General features: G+C 33.4%; 4 protein-coding genes across 5 annotated transcripts in view; all 4 read left to right on the top strand.

The window, feature by feature from the left end:
* Positions 1 to 20097, top strand: part of LOC109165085 — a 137369-nt gene that overhangs the window by 108982 nt on the left and 8290 nt on the right. The window contains exons 24-30 of the mRNA XM_019313702.1: positions 1497 to 1537; positions 12024 to 12054; positions 12373 to 12444; positions 12939 to 13229; positions 13403 to 13474; positions 13695 to 13913; positions 14110 to 14546. Coding sequence (XP_019169247.1) covers positions 1497 to 1537; positions 12024 to 12054; positions 12373 to 12444; positions 12939 to 13229; positions 13403 to 13474; positions 13695 to 13913; positions 14110 to 14546 — 1163 coding nt within the window. The remainder of the gene's footprint in view (positions 1 to 1496; positions 1538 to 12023; positions 12055 to 12372; positions 12445 to 12938; positions 13230 to 13402; positions 13475 to 13694; positions 13914 to 14109; positions 14547 to 20097) is intronic.
* Positions 6179 to 7898, top strand: LOC109165087 (receptor kinase-like protein Xa21). The gene is made up of 2 exons (XM_019313703.1): positions 6179 to 7308; positions 7413 to 7898. Exons 1-2 carry the CDS (start codon positions 6234 to 6236, stop codon positions 7766 to 7768), a joined length of 1431 nt encoding a protein of 476 aa, XP_019169248.1. The 5' UTR covers positions 6179 to 6233; the 3' UTR covers positions 7769 to 7898.
* LOC109165088 (receptor kinase-like protein Xa21) lies at positions 15637 to 16667 on the top strand. Its single transcript, XM_019313704.1, has 2 exons — positions 15637 to 16091; positions 16196 to 16667. Exons 1-2 carry the CDS (start codon positions 15653 to 15655, stop codon positions 16549 to 16551), a joined length of 795 nt encoding a protein of 264 aa, XP_019169249.1. The 5' UTR covers positions 15637 to 15652; the 3' UTR covers positions 16552 to 16667.
* Positions 17908 to 19381, top strand: LOC109165089. Of its 2 annotated transcripts, XM_019313705.1 has the most exons (3): positions 17908 to 18205; positions 18237 to 18577; positions 19014 to 19381. In XM_019313705.1, exons 1-3 carry the CDS (start codon positions 18134 to 18136, stop codon positions 19234 to 19236), a joined length of 636 nt encoding a protein of 211 aa, XP_019169250.1. In that variant the 5' UTR covers positions 17908 to 18133; the 3' UTR covers positions 19237 to 19381. The 2 variants fall into 2 exon arrangements, with proteins under 2 accessions (XP_019169250.1, XP_019169252.1); XM_019313707.1 differs by having other exon boundaries at positions 17918 to 18577.

The following is a 20097-nucleotide window of genomic DNA, read 5'->3' as shown; positions in this document are numbered from 1 at the left end:
GGGGCGCCTAGCGTGTTTTGCAACATTGATGTATATACCTTTTTTTCATCAAGACATATACTTCACTTTACAAATTTTAATTTACTTTCATATTGTATTTTATATAAAAAAAAGTTTTTTTATTTTTTTATTTTTCACTTTTGGTCTCACAAATATAAACCATCTTCTTATTTGATTCCTAACTATTAATTTTTCTTTTTCATATTTAGTCTCACATTTTTTAAATCTTTACCACATTTGGTTACTCCAACCAATCTAAGTAATATCAACACACTTCAAGAAGTAAAACTTACACGTATCACCAGGGACGGAACCAGAAATTTGGTTGAGAGGGGGGTGGGCGAAAAAGTACAAACGAATTCAGAAAATTTTTCCAGTAAAGGCGAAACATTAAAACAAAAGAGATAATTTAAAAATAAATAAATAAATTACCTAAGAAATATAGTTGTAAATATTGTTGAATATGGACGAAAAATAAAACACATCAACAATATACAAATGATATTTCACCACACATCATCACTCAATATCTCATCTAACTTTTCAAATTTTATTTATCAGTATTATACTTATATCATGGAAATAGTAGTAGATAATTACAGTAATATTTAGACCAAAGAGAGTTATAAAGCTTTCAAACTAAATAAAATAAATAAATCATTCAAGTCCTTGAAACCCTGCAAAAAAATAAAAAATGCTAGTAATATATAGTCCTATTAGCAAGTGAATAATGTATTATGGCGCTTAATTACCTGAGTACTAATTTTGATTCCATGTTACTTTCCATCGTAATAATAATAATCTTATAGTCACCCAGAGATGCTCATTGTTTTGCTAGATCAGGATGCTATGGGGGCTCCCCGCATCTATCTGGGGTGAATAGTTTCTTTGTGTCTATCTGTTCGGGGATTGTTCCTTTCATTTTCTCCAAATAAAAATAATATTAATCTTATAATATATAACGAAAGAGTGAATAGTATACCCTTAATAAAAGTTATATCTTTTTTAAAAAATATCAAACTGCTTGTATAGTATACTTTTAACTTCATTGACACATATCCTTACCTCTTAATATTCATAGCTTTATTGCCCACTTTTGTCGATTGTTCTTACAATTATGTATTCTGAGTTGAATACTGGTCGCATACTGTGGCTGTCCACATGACAGTCAAGACGCGTCTCCTACGAAAGTATAAAGTAATTAATATATTATATAAATATTATATAATTGAAGTCTACTTTTTGAGCTATTTTGGTGGGGCGCATGCAACACATATGGTACTATATATAGTAGTATTTATTCATGGAAACCTTAACTAGCCTGTATTGTATCAACTCTCATATATGCCCGCATACTAACATGGAGATCAGAAAGTTATCTTCTCTATTATGAAGTTATTATAATGCAAATATAGGAATAGACTCCATTATGAAATCTACATATGGATATTGTATTTGTTCATGACTTAGCAAGGGTATATAACTCTAATTGGCAGGTGAAATACCAAGAGAGATTGGGAGCTTGAATATGCTTCAGGTTTTAATACTCGATAAGAACATCTTGGAAGGTAAGTATGTGCCTGCATTTAGCTACTAGAATTTGACAATGCTAAAATATCTTGGACTTACTAAAAATTCATTGTTAGGTATGGAATGTAGATCTCTTCTTTTTTTTTTTTTTTTTTTTAATTGTCTTGCGCTCTCAACATGTACAGCTTTTTATATTGAGCTGCAAAATAAAAGAAAGTTATTGTAATGTAAATTTTAGAATAGACACCATCATGACAACTACATATGGATATTGTATATATGTTCGTGACTTAGCTTGGGTAATTCTAATTTGCAGGTAAAATACCAAGTGAGATTAGGAGATTGAATATGCTTCGGATTTTAGTACTCAGTAGTAACAAGTTGGAAGGTAAGTATGTCACTATGTGCTTGCTAAGTTGCAATTAGCTACTAGAGTAATGTGAAACATTTAAAAATGACCAAATTTAATGATTTTTATGTTATAATTCTAATAAATATATATACACAGTGAATATAACTCATATTTTGATTTAATTTTGTAGGAATAATACCAAAAAATAATATTTAACATTTCTACACTAACTCATATACGTGACAAACAAAAGTATGGTTTGTATTCTCCCATCAAACATGTTCACATCTTCTAAAGCTTGAAAAACTTGTTAAAAAAAAAAAAAAAAAAAAAAACTTTATGGCAACATTCCAAGGAACATAGGTGAATGCTCTTCACTTAAAAACTTTTATATATGTGGGAGAATCAACTAAATGAATCATTATCAAGACATATTTGAATCTGATTAAAGGATATTAAACTTATTGAGAATTCCTTGTCATGTATGGATGGTAGATTATATGACAAGATGACAAAATTTCTATGTCTATCAAATATCAAATTATAATATAGTGTTAAAAGATATCGTTTCATTAGGGCATCCCCAATGGAGGAGAATAAAAAGGGGGAAAAGAGTGAAATAGGGAAAGAAAACAAATGGAGGGGAGCTAGCAAATATTATTCTCCGGAGAAAATTAAAGTTTGGGAAAATTATAAAAAATACCCCTCTATAATATGCCAATTATCAATGTCACCCCTGAATTATGAGCGGTGTAAATGTTGCCCCTCAATTGTCAAAATGGTGCACATATAGCCCCTCCCGTAACGGATCTGTGGTTCCCCACCGATGTCCATCGCTGGTACTTCGATCGAGGGAGGGAAAAAACAACTAAATTACATATTTACTCCGACTTAACGGTGTCGTACACTAACGGAAAACCACATGTCCGTTACGGGAGGGGTTATATGTGTACCGTTTTGATAATTGAGGGGCAACATTTACACCACTCATAATTCAGGGGTGACATTGATAATTGACATATTATAGAGGGGCATTTTTTACAATTTTTCCTTAAAGTTTTGCTCTGGACAAACTGCTCTGCCCACGCACTAGTAGTGTGGCGCTCCAGTTGTTATATTATAGACCGCGGTGCATAATCGATTATGCACCGCGGCCCATATACGGCGCCGTTTCTTTAAGTAAAGAAACGGCCCGCCGTTAGAGTTAACGGAGTCCGTTTGTTTGGTGTATTAAACACCAATTGACACTACAGTATATCCAAACCGACAGTGCAGTTATATCAAAATGATACTGTAGTTATAGTGAAATGAAACTGCAGTGTATATAAACTGAAACTGAATAACATTTCACATATTTGAGTGTATATTGTACAATGAAGCTGTAATTATATCAAAATGATCATGTAGTTGTGTTTTAATAAAACTATAGTGTATATAAAATAAAATTAAATAACATTTTCACATATTTGAGTCTATAAATATCGAATGAAACTATAGTTATATCGAAATGAAACTGTAGTTGTATTCAACTGAAACTGCAGTGTATACAAAATGACACTGAATAACAGAGTTAATTTTTGCAAAAGGGTGCGAAACGGCGGAAATAAACACTGTTAATTTTCATTTTAAAAAAAGACGCGCGGTGCATAATCGATTATGCACCACGGTGCATAATATAATTTGCCGTGGCGCTCATGCGCCATAATTCACTCTGCTTTATATTATAAAAAAAAAAAACAAACAAAAAAAAAAAGGCTGCATCCTCATGGCTGTGAGGCTGATGTTTGTTACAATTTTTTTTTAATAATTATATTTTTAAGATTTTATTTTGAATTTTATTTTTATATTTTGATTTTAATTAATTTTTAATTGCATTAATTGTTGTTATATTTAGTATTTAAAATTTTGTATGTTACGAAATGTTAATTTTTTTAGTAGACGATTTTAAATATGAATTTTAATTTATGAAATTATATTTTGATTAGTTAATAAAATTATATTATATTTTTTGAGTACTCCTGACATGAAATTATATTATATAATTCATAGCATTTTTAATTTTTAATTTTATAATTATTTCTTTATTTTTATTTAAAATCAAAATTTTAAATTATTAATTATAGAAAAATGAATAAAATAATATATATATATATATATATATATATATATATATATATATATATATATAATGGTAGTACAAGCCAAAGCAAGAACACAATTCAAATTAATCCCCTTTAACCCCCTGTTATCTAAAATATAAAATAAAATTTAATAAGAGCCACTGATGTTAGTCTTTAATTTGAATGACGAAAATTATATTAGTATTATAAGTATTAAGTGTTTTTTCTTTGAGTTATTTGTATTGTTCATTTGCACTGTCTTTCCAATTCACTATTACATAAATAACATATAACATCGGTTTTTTGTCAAACAGACATAAAAAAAAATATTATAATTTTTTTTAAAGAACACTTTAATGTCGATTTTTATTTTTAAACCAACATAACATAGTATATCACAAATAAAAAATAAAAAAGGATATTATATAAAACGTCAGTTTTACAAGAAAACCATCGTCAGATGTGTTGTGATCTTTTTAAAATTAAAACAAAATACGACAAAAACCGATGTCGTTACGCAAAAATTATAAACGGATTAAAATGATGGTGTTTCATTTATTTACTAATTTTAAAAATTTATATTCCATAATATACGACATCGGTATATAAAACCAACTTTATATATTTGGTCCACTGATACGCAGTTGCTCCCCTATGTGGGAGGTGGATGATTTGAGCCTTCATGTAGGCGATTATAGTGTCATTTGATGTAATAGGTTGTATATGTGGGTATCCCCTTCCTTTATAAATAAATTTTTTTAAATATATTTAATGATTAAAAAATAATAATAACATATACGACTTTTGGTTTTTAATACGATGTTGGTTTTAGAAAAAAATCGATGTCATATATCACATAATATAAAAAAAAAATTATAAAAGAGTATAATATATGACGTCGGTATATATTATACTAGGACTATGTGGTCTAATGGAACCCGGGTTGGACTTTCATTTAGAAGGTTGTGATTTTGAGTCTCAGTGAAGGCGTTATTCAATGTAATAGAGCCAGTAATATTCAAAAAATATTAAAGTGTTTTTAATTTTTTATTTGTGATATACGACGTTGGTTTTTTTTTTTTTTTTTTAAACCACCAATATTAAAGTGTTTTTAATTTTTTATTTGTGATATACGACGTTGGTTTTTTTTTTTTTTTTTAAACCACCAATATTAAAGTGTTTTTTTTTTAAATTATAAATTTATTTATCATTTTGACATCGATTTGACCAAAAATCGACGTTGTGTGATGTTATATGTTATTTCTATTGTAGTGATTGTATTTGTTCGTGACTATGGAAAATTGAATATTATATTGACAGGTGAAATACCAAGAGAGTTGGACAACCTTGATAAGCTACAGTTCCTTGACTTGGCTAATAATGGATTAAGTGGTTCTATTCCGCAGGGAATCTTCAATATTTCAACACTTGAAGCACTATCATTGGCATTTAATAAATTTTCAGGTACTCTTCCAACATCTTTAGGTTATTGGCTTCCCAATTTAGAAGAACTATACCTGGACGTAAACTATCTTAGCGGAGTTATACCTCCCCATATCTCAAATGCTTCCAACCTTGTTCTTCTTGAACTTAGCACGAACCAATTCACAGGCTTCATTCCCAATTCCCTTGGAAACTTAGCACAACTCCAAAATCTAAAACTGTTTGAGAACAATCTAACAACTGATCCTCAATTTAGCCTTATCACTTCATTGGCAAACTGTAGATACATCCAAACCTTAGCATTGTCATATAACCCTTTAAACGCTGTGCTCCCAAATGCAATCGGCAACCTCTCCCACACTCTCCAAATTCTCCACCTAGTAAATTGTAACATCAGGGGACGAATTCCACAGGAGATTGGCAATCTGAGTAGCTTATACAAGTTGATTTTAGAGTCCAATGACATTATAGGATTTTTGCCTACAACCATTCAGGCTCTTCGGAGTCTCCAGGCATTTGGCATACAAGAGAACAGATTAATAGGAGCATTTCCAGATGTGATCTGTGAACTACAGAATTTGTTTTGGATAACTTTAGGAAAAAATAATTTTTCTGGTCCAATCTTGGATTGTTTAAGGAACATTTCTTCCTTGAGAGAGATCTATCTGAATGAAAACGAATTCACTGCCTTCCCAACTAGTCTATGGAGCATTCAAAATCTTTTGAAGCTCAACTTGAGTTCGAATAACTTGAGCGGTTCTCTACCTCAAGAAATCGGGAATGCAAAGATGGCAATACTTATTGATCTCTCAAATAACATACTATCCGGAGATATTCCAAGTAGTATTGGAGGCTTGACAATGTTAAACAATTTTTCTGTGGCACATAACAAAATCCAGGGTTCTATTCCTGACACATTTGGCAAACTCCTGGATCTATATTCATTGGATCTTTCTGATAACAAAATATTCGGAATGATTCCCAAGTCATTAGAGGGACTTGTCAGCATGAAGTATTTCAATGTTTCATACAACAGATTAACCGGAGAAATTCCGAGTGGAGGTCCTTTTGCCAACTTCACTTATGAATCATTCTTGTCAAATGTTGGTCTATGTGGTTCTCCTCGAATGCATATTCCACCTTGCCCTGCCAATTATCTACGTTCATCGAAGAAGAACAGAGTGGTTATGTTTGTACTCATTTCGTTGGCAGTTCTTATAGTGCTAGTTGTCTCTGTTATTGTATACTTGATTTTCAAGAGGCGCAAGAAGGTGCTTCTCAAGGAACCTGACTTCTTGTCGGCAGTAACACCAGCAAGATTTTCATACAATGAACTCCAACGGGCAACCAATGGATTTGATGACAGCAATTTGCTAGGTAGCGGGAGTTTTGGTTCTGTTTATAAAGGGACTCTAACAAATGGGATGCATGTGGCTACCAAGGTTTTTCGTTTGCTACATGATGGTGAAAATAAGAGTTTTGATACCGAATGTGAAGTTTTGCGCAACATTCGTCATAGAAATCTCACAAAGGTTCTTGGCAGTTGCTCCAACTTGGATTTTAAAGCATTGGTGCTCGAGTACATGCCTAATGGGAGTCTACACAAGTGGTTATATTCTCACAATTATTTTTTGAATATAATACAAAGATTGAGTATAATGATAGATGTGGCATCTGCGTTGGAATATCTCCACTTTGGTTACTCTGAGCCGGTTATTCATTGTGACTTGAAGCCCAACAATGTGCTTATAGATTCAGACATGGTGGGGCATTTGAGTGACTTTGGTGCTGCAAAGCTCTTAGGAGATGAGAACTCCATGGCCTTTACAAATTCCCTCGCGACAATTGGTTACATTGCTCCAGGTATACGTTTCATTTTATTTAACTTTCTGGATTTGGTTTTAGAATGTTTCACATAATAGTTTGCATTTCTAATGGGTTCTATTCAAATTTTGCATTGGTTTAAGAGTATGGACGAGAGGGTCTTGTGTCTACTCGCAGCGATATGTACAGTTATGGTATCATGTTGATTGAAGTTTTTACAAGGACACAACCTGGAGATGAAATGTTCAATGAAGATTCAAGTCTAAGGAGTTGGGTGCAGAATGCATTTCCAACGGAAATAGGTCATGTTATAGATCCCAACTTACTTGGACTAGATGAGGAAAAGTACGATGAAAAGTTACAGTGTGTTATAGCTATCTTTGAGCTGGGCATGAAATGTTCAACAGACTCCCCAAGAGAAAGGATGGTCATCAAAGATGCATTACCAGCACTGGAAAAGATCAAAGTCAAACTCCTTTCGCTATATGCAAGAACTTAAAAGTAGTATGCATAGCATATACGTACTATTTGAAGTTTATGTATAATTTTATGTACTGTTAAAAGAATCATAATTCTGAATTTGTGACTTGTGTATCCAACTGATCCTATTTCACTAACTTCTTGATGGCGCGGCTCTTGCATTCTTATAATGATCACTAACAAAAAAGGTATATATTCAAATCGTTCATAAATATGAGTTTAATAGCTCATAAACCACAACAAAAAAAATAAATCGCACTAAGAATTAAACTTGTGACATTAAGTACAAGAACCATATTCCATATGCTCGAGTACTCATTTTGCGGCAAAGAATTTATTTTTTAATGAATAGATATAATGTGGGAAAGTCAATTGAATAATCATATTGTTGAGGTTATTTTTCTTGATTTATTGGCCAAACCAATAATATTCACACACTATTTGAGTGTTTTCAAAATAATAATAATAATAATATCAACACACTTAGCTTCCAAGAAGGGGTAAAGACTAACATCACTAGTCAAGATTTATATCTATGAATTAGACCAACTGATCAGGGGTCATGAAAATATAAGATAAAATAGATAGATAGTTATTTTAAAGGATAGAAAAGATGATTCTAAGTTCACAAGGAGTCGAAAAACTGAGAGTTAGTTAGAAAACACTCTGTATCTAGTGCTTTTCCCTCAGCCTTTTGCGATCGGATGACGGCGGCACCGGGGTCCGCCGTGCCCCGGCCCCTCCGTGCACCTTTGCGGATATCCTTTCGAACACCACCTCTTCGCCTCCTATTCGCCCTCCGGGGAGATACAAAGGAATGCCTTCCGTTTCTTTCTCGGATGAAGATGTTCATCTCTTTTCACAAAAGTTCAAATTCACGATCGTTGGTAAATTTGCGAAAAGTAGGCCGCCAATGACCGATCTCAGGAAAGCCTTCGATCAAATAGGTTGAAAGTTGATTAATTAATCATTACTCCACTTTTTATTTATAATAATTGAAAGTTGAAGTCCACTTTTTGAACTGATTTCACACTGATTAAGTGAGTTAGTGCATATGATAGCATTGTAGTTTTATACACACACATCTAGTATCATTTTGTAATGCATCATAATTAACATATATATACACTATATATGATCTGACTCATGTTTTATTTTTGTATGTATAATGTATGTTCATGCATCAGGCTACTAGACTAATGTGAAACCTTTGAAAATGATCTGATTTAATGGTTTTCTATAATAATTTTAAATACATATACACTATATATGATCTAACTCATGTTTTAATTTTGTAGGAATAATACCAGAAACAATATTTATTAACAGAGAAGGAGGGATGACGCTACTTTTAAAATAATTAAGGAGATCTGATAAATGTAAATACAAGAATAATTCAAAGAAAAAAAAGTTCTATATATTAGCATATAATTCACGAAAAACAAATATTATTTTCCCTTATTATTAATTGTTTTTGGTCTCTCTCCAATTTTTCCAACTAATTTCTATTTGTAATAAAGCTAGTAGTGTTCAAAAAATAAAAATAAATTGAGAAGTCTTGCAACCTTTTGCTTTCTTTGCATCAAATTAATTCCCACCATATATATACAAATCATTAAATTAGTAGCTAGGAATAAAATTTGAGCACACCCTAATTGACTATTCTAAGAGGAATACCGCTATCACTCGGACTTGCGTGAACTTTACTCCTATTGCTTTCATGAAAAAATAAAAAAATCTATTATCTTAAGTAAGCCATAGCCAAGATCAAATCAAAAGAATAAATAAATTGGATATTGTGACTAAATAACATATTCCTTGCCTGCCCCAGTTGTTAAATTTGTTATTGTCTATCCTAATTGTTATTTTTTTATTTGTGACCCTTGAGACTACTTTGTCCACAAAATATGAATTATTCGGCGGGTAAAGCACGTCCAAACATCTAAAAATATAATAGCCATATATATATGTATTGCGTTTGGGACGGAGAATAGTCCCTTGCACAACTCTCAGGACGGAGGTCTAAGGTCTTTGTCGTCCAACGAAGACTTTGCCTTGGTCTTTGTCTTGAGGTCTAGTGGCCTTCCTTTAGATTAATGTAAAATTTAAAATGGTAGTTAAATTAAAGACAAATAATATGTCTCATTCTGGTTTCAGACTCTATCTTGCTCCAAGGGTCACGCCACTTTTGTAAAACTCATTGTCAACTTAACGAACAAGCTTTCGATAATTGTTCGTGTTTATCACAAACATGCTTGTTTAATTTTCGTTTAAGGTGCTTCACGAACAAGCTCATTTAAGTGTAATTTATTTAATTTTATTTTTAAGAGCGTATTTTTTAAAACTTTAATTATATTTTTCCTACCAATCATACCGTCTTACCAATTCAATTATGAATTATCTTCTTCTCAGTTCTCATTCAGTTTAAGTTTTGAAATTGGATTTGAAGGTATTAAGTTTTGTGGGATGCGGAATCTAAATTTCTTATGCTTTAATGTTTTTGGCTTGTAATGTGAACAAAGAATGTGTGTGTGTGTTTTTTTTTTTTTTTTTTTTTTGAACTTGGTATTTTGAATTTGATATTAGATGTTAATTTTGGACTTATTTGTATTATTTTTATAGTCATTATGTTGTTTGTGTTAGGGATATAATACTACGTAAAAATATTAGTCCCGAAAATAACAAGCACATACAAGAACTAAAGAATAAGAATTAGTTTGAGTCGTGTGAAACGTAGTATACCTTTCTTAAAACCTTATTTGCTACATTTTTTTTGGTGCTACGAGCGTTATAACTTAGATTTCCTAGGATAAAATGACTCTATGCATAATAGAAAATTATTAAATTTTAACAAACAAGTATTACAAGGACTCACAATACTTACATTTAAATGATACATTTATGGTGCCTATATTATACAGGGACTGTTGTGGTTCAATAACCAGACAGATCGACTACAAGATACTAGCTAGCTTTGTATGTCAACAGGCCAATATATAGAAATTAAAGTATCTGACTTTAATTTTAAGCTTGTTGTATGTTGAAGAAAATATTAATCAATTAATATTAAGCCTCTGAGTGTACGTGGTTATTGGTGTGTTTCCAGGTAACTGATCCAATTTCTGGGGCTAATAATAAAGTCCCTGCCATAGACTTCCATGCATGCCTTTCAAGCTGATCGATATACAAATTAAATTAATTAAAATTAAAGGAGATGAGCTCTATTAGTCTAATGCATGCTAGAGCTGATTAATTATGAACAGCGTAGCAATGAATTAAGGAGAATTGATATTTTGTATTTGTGCATGCATACAGCCAATAGTGGGGTCGTCAACTTAAGATCAGAGCTGAGTGAAGACCCGTAGGATACGAAAGTATGAATTGAAGTCATATATTATTGTAATAATGCATTTTCGTTAAGATAAATGATACATAATAAATTGAAGTCCACTCGTTGAGTAGATTTGGTGCCGTGCAAGTAGTATTTATTCATGGAAACCTTAGCCTGTATGTATCAATTCTCATATATGCATACTAACATGGAGATCACAAACCTATCTTCTCTACTCTTCTTGTTCATTTTAGCAATGCCTTTCATACCCAGCGCCCAACCCACCAACATCACCACAGATCAATCCTCTCTTCTTTCTTTGAAATCCTACACCACCTTAAGTCCCAACCATACATTGGCAAATAACTGGTCAATCACTGCTTCTATTTGCAACTGGATTGGAGTTGTTTGCGGATCCAAACACCACAGAGTGGTCGCATTAGACATATCAAATATGGGTATTGTGGGTACCCTTCCTCCACAATTAGGCAATCTCTCATTTCTTGTTTCTCTTAACATAAGTCACAACAATTTCTATGGAAATTTGCCTAGAGAGTTAGTTAGCCTACGTCGGCTACAGTACATAGATTTTGGTTATAATAATTTTAGTGGAAAAATTCCAGAGGAGATTGGCAATCTTGAGAATGCAAAATGGCTGATATTAGAAGTTAACCAACTTGATGGTCCTATCCCCTTCACCATCTTCAACATTTCCACATTGCAAAATGTGGTCCTCAACAACAATAGCTTATCTAGCTCTCTTCCCATGAAGCTATGTCAACATGCTACCAGACTCAAAGTACTTCGCTTGTCTTTCAACAAGTTGAATGGTGAAATTCCAAAGAATTTATCAGGTTGCTCAGAACTTGAACAATTGCGGTTGACATACAACAATTTTGTCGGGACAATTCCGAGAGAGATTGGGAGCTTAAATATGGTTCAGATTTTAAGTCTTGGCAGTAACAAGTTAGAAGGTATGTTCTTTGATGTCTTTGGTTATTAAAGTAACCTTCTTGAACAAGAAGGTACGTTCTTGTACGTCTTTGGTAGTGTGAAACCATTGGAAATGATAGATTTAATGGTATTCCATAATAATTCTAAAAACATATATACCATACAGTACTTATGTTTTAATTTTGTTGGAATAATACTCGAAATAATTTTAATAGTCGTCTTTAATTTGGTAAATAAAGATTATAATGTAAATCTAGGAATAGACTCCCTCCATCATAACAACTACATATAGATATTGCATTTGCTCATGACATAGTTTGGGTAACTTGAATTCGCAGGTGAAATACCTAGAGAGATTGGGAGCTTGAATATGCTTCAGATTTTAAGACTCGATAATAACAACTTGAAAGGTATGTATGTAATTCGCTACTAGATCAACATAATGAGTCGTTACTAAGATAACTTGAGAATTTAACAATGCTAAACGATCTTAAACTTGCTAGGAATTCATTGTCACGTATGAACAATAGATCTCTTCTTTTTAATTGTCTTCCACCCTTAACACGTACAATTTCTTAATTCAGGGGCAAAATTAAAATAAAAAACTATTATAATGCAAATCTAGAAATAGACTCAATAATCATGACAATTACATAAGGATATTGTATTTCTTCATGATTTAGCTTGGGTAACTTGAATTGGTAGGTGAAATACCAAGAGAGATTGGGAACTTGAATATGCTTCAGATTTTAAGACTCAGTCATAACAATTTGGAAGGTATGTATATGAGCCTGCATTTGGCTAGTAGAACATTTGAAAACCAACAAATTTAATGATTTTGTGTAATAATTCTAATAAATAAGTATATAGTATACATAACTCGTGTTTTGCTTTTATTTTGTAGGAACAATACCAGAAACAATATTTAACATTTCTACACTAACTTATATAAGCATGGCAAACAACAGTCTATTTGGTATTCTCCCATTGAACATGTGTTCACGTTTTCACAAGCTTGAAGAGCTTTACTTGTATAAGAACAAGCTATATGGCAACATTCCAAGGAGCATAGGTGAATGCTCATCACTTGAATACCTTTATATGTGGGATAATCAATTAAATGGGTTGTTGCCAAGAGAGATTGGAAATTTGACAATGCTAAACGATCTTGAACTTACTAAGAATTCATTGTCAGGTATAAAGGATAGATATATCTTCTTTTAAATTGTCTTACACTCTCAAAAAGTATAATTTTTTTTATTGAGCTACAAAATAAAATAAAGTTATTATAATGCAAATCTAGAAATAGACTCAATAATCATGACAACTACATAAGGATATTGTATTTGTTCATGATTGAATTGGCAGGTGAAATACCAAGAGAGATTGGGAACTTGAATATGCTTCAGATTTTAAGACTTGAGAAAAACAAGTTAGAAGGTATGTATATGTACTTGTGTTTGGCTGCGGTACTAGAAAAGTTTAACGATTTTCTGTAATAATTATATTCTAAATACATATACACTTAGTGGAGGCGTTATTAGCTCTCTATTGAGAAAGTAGTTATGAACATATATTGCATTGTAATAGAGTTAATAACATTAAAAAAAAAAAAAAAATTACATATACACTATATATGACTCATGTTTTAATTTTGTAGGAATAATACCTGAAACAATATTTAACATTTCTACACTAACTTCTATAAACATGGGAAACAACAATCTGTCTGGTACTCTCCCAACAAACATGTGTTCACATTTTCAAAATCTTGAAGAACTTTACTTGTATATGAACAAGCTACGAGGAAACATTCCAAGAAGCATAGGTGAATGCTCTTCACTTAAATACCTCATAATGTGGGAGAATTCCTTGTCAGGTATGGACAGTATAGCTCTTCTTTTTAGTTTTATGTCTTGCAATCTCAACACATTCATTTCTTATTGAACTATAAAATGAAAGAAAGATATTATAATGTGAATCTGAGATTCGACTCGAACATGTCAACTACATATGGATATTGTATTTGTTTGTGCCTTGGGTCACTTAACTTGAATATTATATTATTTTGACAGGTGAAATACCAAGAGAGTTGGCAAACCTTGATAAACTAGAGAAGCTTGAGTTGCAGAATAATGGATTAAGTGGTTCTATTCCGTGGGGAATCTTCAATATTTCAACTCTTGAAGTACTGGAACTGTCATTTAATGAGTTTTCAGGTACTCTTCCAACATCTTTAGGTTATTGGCTTCCCAATTTAAAAGAATTGTATCTTTGCGATACCAATATTGGAGGAGTTATACCTCCCCAAATCTCAAATGCTTCCAACCTTGCTGTTATTGAACTTGGCGAGAACCAATTCACAGGCTTCATTCCGAACTCCCTTGGAAACTTAGCACAACTCAAATATCTACGTCTGACTAAGAACAATCTAACAACTGATCCTCAATTTAGCCTTATGACTTCATTGGCAAACTGTAGATACATCCAAATCTTATCATTGTCGTTTAACCCTTTAAACACTGTCCTCCCAAATGCAATCGGCAACCTCTCCACCGCTCTTCAAATTTTTGGCGTGGCAAATTGTAACATTAGGGGACAAATTCCACAGGAGATTGGCAATCTAAGCAGCTTATACAAGTTGAATCTATGGTCCAATGACATTATAGGATTTTTGCCTACAACCATTCAGGCTCTTCAGAGTCTTCAGGATTTCAGCATATCAGACAACAGATTAATAGGATCATTTCCAGATGTGATATTTGAACTACGGAATCTGTTTTTGATAGATTTAGGCAGAAATAAATTTTCAGGTCCAATCTCAAATTGTTTAAAGAATATTTCTTCCCTGAGAGAGATCTATATGAATGAAAACGAATTCACTTCCTTCCCTACTAGTCTATGGAGCATTGAAAATCTTTTGATGCTCGACTTGCATTCCAATAACTTAAGCGGTTCTCTACCTCGAGAAATTGGGAATGCAAAGACCGCAATACTTATTGATCTGTCACATAACAAACTATCCGGACACATTCCCAGTGGTATTGGAGGTTTGACAGAGTTGATGAATTTTTCTGTGGCTCATAACAAAATCCAGGGTAATATTCCTGACACATTTGCCAAACTCATGGATCTACATTCATTGGATCTTTCCGATAATGAAATCTCCGGAATGATTCCTAAGTCATTGGAGGGACTTATAAGTATGAACTATTTCAATGTTTCGTACAACAAATTAAGCGGGGAAATTCCAAGTGGAGGCCCTTTTGCCAACTTCACTTATGAATCATTCTTGGGGAATGATGGTCTATGTAGTGGTACTCCTCGGATGCATGTCCCACCTTGCCCTGCCCATCAATCAAACAAGAACAGAGTGGTTCTTATTGTACTTGTCTCGTTGGCAGTTCTTATAGTGCTAATTGCCTTTGTTTCTGTGCTATGCATCTTCAAGAGGCACAGCCGGGGAGAGGTTCCAGAAGAACCAAACTTTCTGTCAGCAACAACTACAGCAAGATATTCGTACTATGAACTCCAACGGGCAACAAATGGGTTTGATGAAAGCAACTTGCTAGGTAGTGGAAGCTTCGGATAGTTTATAAAGGGATTTTAACAAATGGGATGCACGTAGCTGTCAAGGTTTTTCGTTTGGAACATGAAGGTTCACATAGGAGTTTCGACAGCGAATGTGAGGTTTTACGCAACATTCGTCACAGAAATCTCACAAAGGTCCTTGGCAGTTGCTCCAACTTGGATTTTAAAGCATTGGTGCTACAGTACATGCCCAACGGGTGTTTACACAAGTGGTTATATTCTCACAATTATTACTTGAATATGATACAAAGAGTGAGTATAATGATTGATGTGGCTTCGGCCTTGGAATATCTTCACAATGGTTACTCCAAGCCTATTATCCATTGCGACTTGAAACCCAACAATGTCTTAATAGATGCTGATATGGTGGGACATCTGAGTGATTTTGGTGTTGCAAAGCTCTTAGAAGATGGGAATTCTATTGACATTACAAACACCCTAGCAACACTTGGTTACATTGCTCCAGGTAAATTTTTTTCATTTTTTCTTTTTTCACTTTTTGGATTTGGTTTTAACACATAACATTATGCAATTCTTATGGTATCCTATTTAATTTTGCACTGCTTCTAGAGTATGGACAAGAAGGACTTGTGTCCACGCGTAGTGATATGTACAGTTATGGTATCATGATGCTTGAAGTTTTCACAAGGATTCAACCTGCAGATGAAATGTTCAACGAAGATTTAAGTCTAAGAAGTTGGGTGCACAATGCATTTCCTACAAATATAAGTCAGATTATAGACCCAAACTTACTTAAACCGGATGAAGAAAGGTACGATGAAAAATTGCAATGTGCATTGGCTATCTTTGAGGTAGGCTTGAAATGCTCAGCAGAATCCCCTCGAGAGAGGATGGCCATCAATGATGTGTTACCAGCATTGGAAAAGATCAAAGTTAAACTTGTTTCGCTGTATGCGAGAACTTGAAGTAGTATGCATAGCATATCATATTGTATACCTATTTCTTTAAAATGCAAATAAAATGTGACAGTTGCTATTGTAGCTTTCTGCATATTTATACACCTAATTTTATTTGCCTCTTATAATTAAGCTCTCTTTCTAGTTTGTGTTGCACCAAGAGTATACCAAAAAGTAAAAAAAAAAATGTTTGGTAAATTAGTTGGTGGATAGTCATTAGCTGATTGGGTCAGTGAGTTTGATTGGTTGATAGTATTGGCTGATTGTAGAAAAATGTTTGGTAAATTAGTTGTTAGCTTATAGTTTATTATATTTAAAATTACTTTCTCATAAAAACTAATCGAAAAAATTACGTTTTTTGAATTTTAGCCTTTTGGAGCAACAAGCGGTAGAGAAAGCTAATTAGCCTAACACTTATATTGGTTGTTTAGTCAAGTCAAACAACTAATAGTGTGATCAAACAAGCCAAAATTAGTAACTATTTTACCAAACAGGGCCAATTATGTCATTAACCGTCGGTTAATGGAAAGACAAGAGCGTTTTGCTAGCCAGAGCTCAAAGCAGGTTGTTGCCTTGGTTCCTCCAAGAGTCCAAGGTGATCTAGCTTGGCTGGAGATGGGAGTGGGCAGTGAAGATGGTAAAATAGGGAGCAGATATTAATATTTTTAGTCTTTGTTCTGTTGTTTCTTTTATTGGGAATTAACAATTAACAATAATGTTTGGGTATTCTAGTTTAGTAGTTTTGTTTTATTATCATTAGCGGCCACCTAGTTTTGGTGTATCCCCATCAACAAGACAATTTGGACAATAATGCCAAACTAAAATAATTTGGAGTAGATAAGGATAGATTCCTTTGGAGTATTAGTCTATTTATCTTCACCCACAGCAAAAACCAGGTTTCCTAATGGTAATGGTTATTGAACACGGTTCGCATGTACAATTCAATTGGTACCTAATATTAGATTAAATATAGTAAATTAAAGGTAAAGATTTAATATGAAGTCTTAATAAAGAATTTTACTTAATGTGGTGGACTACTTGTGGACCTAGACACAAATCTTTTGAGGGTGAGGATTGTTAGCAGAATATAATAGTATCGAAAAATATTGTTCAAGCTCAACCACCCTTTAAAAGGGTATTGCATATATAGTAGTACAAAACTATTTATTCATTTGGAGCGTACAATTTATCTATCTCTTTGTCTCGCTATGAAAAACTTGAATCCACCTTATCCCGATCTAAATTAAGTGAAAACTACGTATATTTATACCGCAATTTAAAATTTCATTTTATGTTATTTTGTCTTACCAGGATTGTCTAAAACGCGTGGACCGACAATAACGTAAATAATCACCTACTATGTAGGTGTTGCGGAGAGCGGCGAATGGCGATGACTTTACGTTTATTTGCTCAAAGTGTGCACGAAAACTTTCGTTTTCTTTAATGTTAATCTATACAATACTGTTACACAAAAACCAAAGGGCAGAGAAACAGAGAGAGTGAGTCAACCTGACCCATATAGAGTCGTCGTCTTCGTTGCGTGTACGTAATGGATCTTGATTGGCAAGCCATCGCCTTGAATTCCAAGTAAATGTTGAATAATGTGTCTGCACAGATATTGGTTTTAGTCTTTGTTACCTTATCCCGGCGGCGTGATAAGGAACACACACTGACTAAGCTACATACCCATGGATCAAGAATCCGGCGACAAGATGGAAGAAGCTGATCGGAAACTGACTTCTCCGGCGGGTGGTCAAACGGTGGCAGAAACAGTAATCGTGATAGAACCGGATAATGAAAACGATGAGAGTTGTGTGGCGGCGAAAGCGAAGGGCCGCCTGAAAGAAGACGGGTTTTCGTGTTGTATTGATGTACAGACGGAGGGGCAAAGGGTGTGCAGAATATGCCACTTGAACGCAAAAGAAGATGAGGCCAAAACTAAGGATTTGATTGAGCTTGGTTGCGGCTGTAAAGGGGAGCTCGGATTCTCCCATTTGCGATGTGCAGAGGCATGGTTTAAGCTCAAAGGAAACAGGTAATTACAACTAGTGTTCGGTGTCAACAAGAACCACTTTCGGACCACCTGAAAGTGATCTTAAATCAAGTCGAAAACATTGTTCCGACCACTTTTGGTATCCGGAAAAACCATTGTTGCTATTTCCGACCACATTTTGCTTTCAACTTGATTTAAACCCACAATATTTTAAGTGTAACTCTCACACTACGACTAATAAGCTCGATCATGTATCATTACTTACAATTTACAATTAGTGTCTAGTGTCATCAAGAGCCCACAATATTTTAGGTGTAATCTCACAATGCGACTAATAGGCTCCATTATGTGTCATTATTTACAATTTATCATTCATGAATCAACTGAGCTAAAGTGCGGGCTAAGTGATTACATTCTTGATTATCTGTTCTATATATGTACATTCTCTTGGTGACTCTTCCAACACTTTTGTTTGCAGATTCTGCGAAATATGTGGGGAAACTGCAAGAAATGTTACAGGCGCAGGGAGCAGAAGTTTCATGGAAGAGTGGAGTGATGGAAGACCCTCCTCCGGCCACAGTGGCAGCTCCGGCGAAAGTGGTAGCAGATGTTGCCTGGAACGGCAGCCGCTCTGTAATTTCTTGATGGGATGCCTGGTTATAGCATTTGTTCTTCCATGGTTCTTTCGTGTAAACTTGTAAAAACACATTAAATTATTTGTTCCCAATGTCACATCATCTGTTATAAAACCAAAGTTCCTTGTGTTAATGAGAAGTGGACGTAATCACATGGGATTTGCTTGGAATTATATTAGAGATATAATTCAACAAGAGAAATTTGTAAGTATCTGATGGTGTGTATAGTGTTTATTATATTTCGGATTAAATAATTTTTAGGGTGGGTAGGTTGTTAAGCAGAAAAATAATTTTTTCGTCGAGGCTTCGGGTGTGTGAAAAATTGAATTATATTGAGGCTGATATAAGGTTATTTACATTTGATGATCTATACATGGTTAGGTATGCTTTTGTATCATGTGTGTTTAATTAAGGAGACAAGCTTCCACGCTTTGTTCCTTAAATTGGGCCATTGCCCTTTTGAGATATGACATTGAAATTCTATTTTTACACCATGTGTACAATCAATTATCACACATTTGGTTGCCAAATTTAATATCCTTTTAATTTTGTATCATTCAACTAACATATATCCCTTCTCCAAAAAAAAAGAGTAACAAATATCCCATCACTTGTTAGTTACGAATGGCATACTATAAGACAACGATTTCAATCAATTCAATAGTGCTTTAATTTCAAAAAATCAATTTAAAATAGTGATTGATTGATTGAAGTCATGTATCAAATAGTGCTTTCAAAAAAAATCAATTTAATAGTGATTGATTGATTGAAGACATGTATTGTGAGTTGTGACTAGTGAAAATAAGAATAATATTGATTGAAGAAATCTATTAAACTTATAATCTTTCATATGATAGAACAATTTGATGTCACTGTACCACAAAGTCCTTGACAGCAATAATGGTTTTAATAGTGAGAAAATTGTAT

Source organism: Ipomoea nil, unplaced genomic scaffold (assembly GCF_001879475.1).
Source record: "Ipomoea nil cultivar Tokyo-kokei standard unplaced genomic scaffold, Asagao_1.1 scaffold3069, whole genome shotgun sequence".
Classification (NCBI taxonomy): domain Eukaryota; kingdom Viridiplantae; phylum Streptophyta; class Magnoliopsida; order Solanales; family Convolvulaceae; genus Ipomoea; species Ipomoea nil.
Note: the sequence above shows the minus strand (reverse complement) of the source record. Positions and strands in the feature narration are given on the sequence as shown.

What these genes read in the sequence shown, in the direction of transcription:
- LOC109165087 (XM_019313703.1), top strand. Translation starts at nt 6,234, where the DNA reads ATGGCAATACTTATTGATCTCTCAAATAACATACTATCCGGAGATATT. An exon ending in AATTGGTTACATTGCTCCAG is followed by an intron (nt 7,309 to 7,412) that starts GTATACGTTTCA and finishes CATTGGTTTAAG; the next exon opens with AGTATGGACGAGAGGGTCTT.
- LOC109165088 (XM_019313704.1), top strand. Translation starts at nt 15,653, where the DNA reads ATGCACGTAGCTGTCAAGGTTTTTCGTTTGGAACATGAAGGTTCACAT. An exon ending in ACTTGGTTACATTGCTCCAG is followed by an intron (nt 16,092 to 16,195) that starts GTAAATTTTTTT and finishes CACTGCTTCTAG; the next exon opens with AGTATGGACAAGAAGGACTT.
- LOC109165089 (XM_019313705.1), top strand. Translation starts at nt 18,134, where the DNA reads ATGTTGAATAATGTGTCTGCACAGATATTGGTTTTAGTCTTTGTTACC. An exon ending in CCCGGCGGCGTGATAAGGAA is followed by an intron (nt 18,206 to 18,236) that starts CACACACTGACT and finishes ATACCCATGGAT; the next exon opens with CAAGAATCCGGCGACAAGAT. An exon ending in TTTAAGCTCAAAGGAAACAG is followed by an intron (nt 18,578 to 19,013) that starts GTAATTACAACT and finishes TTTTGTTTGCAG; the next exon opens with ATTCTGCGAAATATGTGGGG.